General features: G+C 41.9%; 1 protein-coding gene across 2 annotated transcripts in view; it reads right to left on the reverse strand.

The window, feature by feature from the left end:
- The window catches only part of ssbp4 (single stranded DNA binding protein 4), a 140566-nt gene that overhangs the window by 9380 nt on the left and 126186 nt on the right, over nt 1-5000 (reverse strand). For both annotated transcript variants that reach the window (XM_084067464.1, XM_084067465.1), the window contains exons 6-7: nt 3682-3765; nt 104-230 (exon numbers count right to left, since the gene is read on the reverse strand). In XM_084067464.1, coding sequence (XP_083923590.1) covers nt 104-230; nt 3682-3765 — 211 coding nt within the window. The remainder of the gene's footprint in view (nt 1-103; nt 231-3681; nt 3766-5000) is intronic.

A 5000-nucleotide genomic window follows, 5' to 3' on the forward strand; every position in this document is an offset into this window, starting at 1 on the left:
GGCTGTGTCTCACCTTGCAGGTCAATAGTCTCCAGGGTATTTATCAAAAGTGTGTGCACCCAGTACTACCCCTGAATGCATGAGTGCGTAACAGCGCCCCTACCTTGTGGTCTGGTGGGGTCCAGGCTGTTTGGAAGGAGTGGTTGTGACCCAGGGATGCCCCCAGGGGGCTGATTTGGCATGCGGAGGGAGGGCCTGGGGCCACCTGGGTACCGTGGAGACATGAACGGCTGCAAGGACGGTCAAGGACAGAAAGGAAGGACAAACAGTTAAGAATTTATTTCAGTATGATTACTATGGATACAGCTATAACGAGTCATTGAGTCAAATGTTGAGTAAACAGAAGTGATCAGCACCTCTTCACTGTATTCTGATAACTAGATGCTGAACTCAGAATGTAGGATTGACCATGTTGTGATGAATTACCGTCTCAGGTCAGCAGGGGGAACTATTGTGTTGAGGAAAGATTTTGGGGGCGGGGAGCAGTTTTAATGCACTTCAGCAAGAAACAGGGATCGTTTTTAAGTTTTAGAAACGAGACCACAGCTTTCAAGAATTAAAAGTAGGGTAAGTGATTTTTTTGTAATATATTGTGATAGTAATCATTGCTACAGAGCGTTTGTTCAGTCACAGGGGTCTCTCCAGCTCTTTAGTAAACAGAATATAGTACATTTTCAGGTAGGTGACACATTTTAAGCCAATCAGGAGAGGGCACTGAAAATGCATTCTCTGTTTAATAAAGAGCTGGAGAGACATGGGAGACTCCTTTCACTGAACAAACACTCTATAGCAATGAGTACTATCAGAATATAGAGCTATTTAACACTTATTTTAACTCAGTAAATCACTTACCCTACCTTTAATTTAGATTGAGATGAAGGGATCATAAAGAAAGACAGATAAAGGAGTGATGGAAAGAAATAAGGAGAGCAGAGAGGCAGTTTTAAAAGAATGAATGGAGAGAGCACAATAGAGACAAATGAAAGGTGGGAAGTTATAGCAGGCAATGCCGTTTAAACTCTGTTATTTATTTGAACTCTTCTGTAAACTATCAGACACTCCATTCGTGGTGTAGACACACATACAGTGGTGTGACTGATTCATAACAAGCACCAAAGACACTCTCCTCCCCACAGACGCTCCAGCGGTTAGAAGACAAGAACAAGCCCCAGACACCCATCCAGCATCAGCACACATCTAGTGAATAGTGTAAGCCAAAGATGATGTTTTTCAAAACCACCTGTGAGCTTAATATCGTCTCTGTCGGGTAGAAAATGTCTAAAACTGTTACTTTTCAAAAGTCAAATACAAGTAGTAAACAAGTAGCAACAGTAGCAGATCTACAAGCTCGAAACGCGGCGCGAAGCGACGCGTTTTGATACTTTTTTGATACTTTTGTGTGACGCTGTAGTGTGATCAGGTAGGGCGTTAAAATACGGATATACGAGATTTCTGCCCAACAGCAACGATATACTAGTATTATGAATGCAAGACACAGTTCAGCGTTTGATTATAAGACAGAGAAGAAAGTCAAACAATCAAAACAGCTAGCATTGCACCACAGGAAACATAGCAGGCCTACTGGTTTGCAGTGGTGGAAAGTAACTAAGTACATTTACTTAAGTGCTGTACTTAAGTACAATTTTGAGGAATTTGTACTTTACTTGAGTATTTCCAATTTCCAATGCTTTTACTTCTACTCCACTACATCTCAGAGGCAAATATTGTACTTTTACTCCACTACAATTATTTGATAACTTTAGTTACTAGTTACTTTTCAGATATAAATTATTATATTATAAAACATATTAACCACTTTAGCCATATTTTATACCTAGGCTATTTGAAAATAGCCGATCTACAAGCTCACAACGCGTCGCGATGCGACGCGTTGTGAGCTTGTAGATCTGCTATTTTCAAATATTTTTGTACTTTTACTTTTGATACTTTAAGTACATTTTGATGCCAATAGTTTTGTACTTTTACTAAAGTAAATTTTTAATTTTGTACTTTTACTTCTAACAGAGTATTTTTATATTGCAGTATTGGTACTTTTACTTAAGTAAAGACATTTGAGTACTTTTTCCACCACTGCTGGTTTGAGAGCAGAGTTCAGCGGTAAGAAGGTAACTTACTGAGCAAAGCAACTGTCTGATATCGTTGCTGTCGGGCAGAAACTAGTTGATCATTCTACAACGTCACACAGCTTGTCGATCTGTTACTTCTGCTCAGTGTCAGTGGGTGATATGTGCGCGTGAGTGCGTCCGTGTGTTGAGAGGGACGGCTGGAGGACGAGTTATATAGCGAGGACTGTCTTCCCCCCCTTCACCATCTCCTCTGTCTTCTATTTCTCTCTCTCTCTCTCTTATTTCGCTGTTCTTTCTGTGCTGTCTCGCCCTTCTCTGTTTCTGTTGCCTTTGGTTCCTTCTCCATTGCTCATCCTTTTGTCCATGTTGTGGTGTGCATGTTTGCGAGGGGGATGCACACGCGCGTGTGTGTGTGTGTGTGTGTGTGTGTGTGTGTGTGTGTGTGTGTGTGTGTGTGTGTGTGTGTGTGTGTTGCACGGTGTCAGGCCACGTTGCAATATTAATGGTGTATTGATGGACTATGGGCATGGTGAGTGCTGGGCTGAGAGGAGGCCATCCAGATGCACCTCCACTCCTTACAGCTGGGCCAACGCAGCTAAATTATTCATCCCAGCAAGCATCATGGATGCTGCACGTCCTGCCTGCAGCAACGTGGGACCATGTGTGCCGTTTGCATGCAGCTCATGTGCTGTGCTTCTATGTACACACAGTCACAATCTGGAGGCTTCATTTAACCCATTAAGACCTGAGGGCCCATTCTACAAATGCTTTCCAAATCGGTAATTCTCAAACTTCTTTCGTAATTCAAAATTATTCAACATTTTTCAAGATTTTTCAAAAATGTTCATAAATAGCAGATATACAAGCTTGCAGCGCACTGTGAGCTTGTATATCTGCTATTTATGAATAGCCAACGCTAAAATCTAAAATGACACAGATGCATTCCCGGTTTGGCTTAACTCAAGTTACGAATGGATAAATTAACACAGAGGATTCTTTCGGTGTACGTGTGCATATGTGACGATGTATGTGTGTCAGAGTCCTTGTGTGGGTATGTCTGTGTGTTGTGACATTGTGTATGTTCTAGTGTTGATTTCGGCGACTAAATATATGGACAATTTCGTCAACAAATAAAAACTAGACTAAAATGTTAGTGAGGGAGTGGAGAAGAGATCCAATAGAACTAAAAGACAAGTCATTTTATGTTTGGTTGCGCTCGGGTGTTGCGCTCTGAAAATAGCAGATCTACAAGCTCACAACGGGTCGCGCTGTGACGCGTTGTGAGCTTGTAGATCAGCTATTTTCAGCATGCAACCAAGTGTAAAAATCAGCCATTACGTCGCCATCAAGGCACCGCCAAAATACATTTTAGTCGACTAAATCAACTGTGGTATGTTCTTTATGTGTGTAAAGTGCCTGTTTTGCATGTGTGTCTGTGTATATTTGGTAGTGAATGAGTCACAGAGCGAGTGAGTGCGTGAGTGAGTGAGCGAGTGAGTGAGTGAGTGAGTGAGTGAGTGAGTGAGCGAGTGAGCGAGTGAGTGAGTGAGCAAGTGAGTGAGTGACAGGATGGGATGACGGTAGAGTGGCTCACCTGGCCGTGAGGCCCCATCATGGGGTTGTTGGGGTTGTGTGGGGGAGGCTGTGAATGGGGGGACGGCTGAGACCCTGGAGGACCCTGTAGAGGAAGCACACGAGCACATTCATTGAGTACATTTTGTCAATCTCGCTTGATAGCTTGCATTCCACACAGCTTCATGAAACCAGTTTTCTGCGTAGCAATGTTACATGATTATTATTACATTATGCACAATATGAAATTGTACAGTACTATAAATGGCAACAGTTTCTACTGAGATTTATCAATCTAAGTAGAAACCAAGGCAGATCCGAGCACAGAAATCATCTATGACAGGATTCACGTATGATTCAGGAAGCCAATCACAGCGTAAGAATAACCGGCTTTGATAAATGTGGGGGATTGGTACACGATATACCCTAGATATGTGTAAAACAATCCAAGAGGAGAAACTTCTCCAAACTCGAAACGCACGTTCAATTGAACCAACTGCTGTAGTTCCATTCGGCAGCCTGAAAAATGGCATCAAAGGAAGTTGGAAAAAAATCTGGGGTGGGGGGTTTCTTTTGTTTTCTTTCTTTGGTGGGATTGTTTTGATTTTGTCTATGGGTGGGGTATATTGTTTTTGACTATTTGTATAGAAGTATCACATGTGATAAATGTGAAAAAAGGGCATAAAACATTATCTCACAACACATTTTTTAAAACCTGTTAATTGTAAACAATTTATGTTACGGATATATGACACATAGTCGATGTATTTTGCCATATGCTATAGATTTGTAATTTGTAAGTAATATGCATATGCTTATAAATACCACTCATAATAAATGGTCTGATAACAATTCTCGGTCGCACTGCAAGTCCATGCTGACTCAAAAACCTGCATACACAAGTTGAGACTTAGACTTAGACCGTAGACTTTCTGTCATACTCTACATCCACTTAGAAAATGCGGAAAATTATGTGTCGAGAACATTGACAACAAAAAGAAATTGCGATGCTCTCAAACGGGCGCTCACATGCAGTTTGCAAAAGACTCTATTCAAAATAACAATTCTGTCATTTAACATCTGAATTTCATTCAGAAATTCAAATTCTCAAAGACCCCTCTGTTTCCTGACGGACCATCTCAAGAGTGAGGAGGACAGGACAGAGCAGAGAGAGGCTCAGACTGAATGGCGTGTCGATGAGGACCGCTGTGGTTTCAACTCGCTGGCTCCTCACGGCATTAACCTCATTAACCTCTTATCCACTCTTCCCAGTAACCTCATCTGACTCCGCGTAGCCAGCAGCCACTCACTCCAGCATGGATCTGCTGCTACAGTACAGAA

This window comes from Gymnoscopelus microlampas (assembly GCF_963454915.1).
Source record: "Gymnoscopelus microlampas genome assembly, chromosome: 9".
NCBI classification, from domain to species: domain Eukaryota; kingdom Metazoa; phylum Chordata; class Actinopteri; order Myctophiformes; family Myctophidae; genus Gymnoscopelus; species Gymnoscopelus microlampas.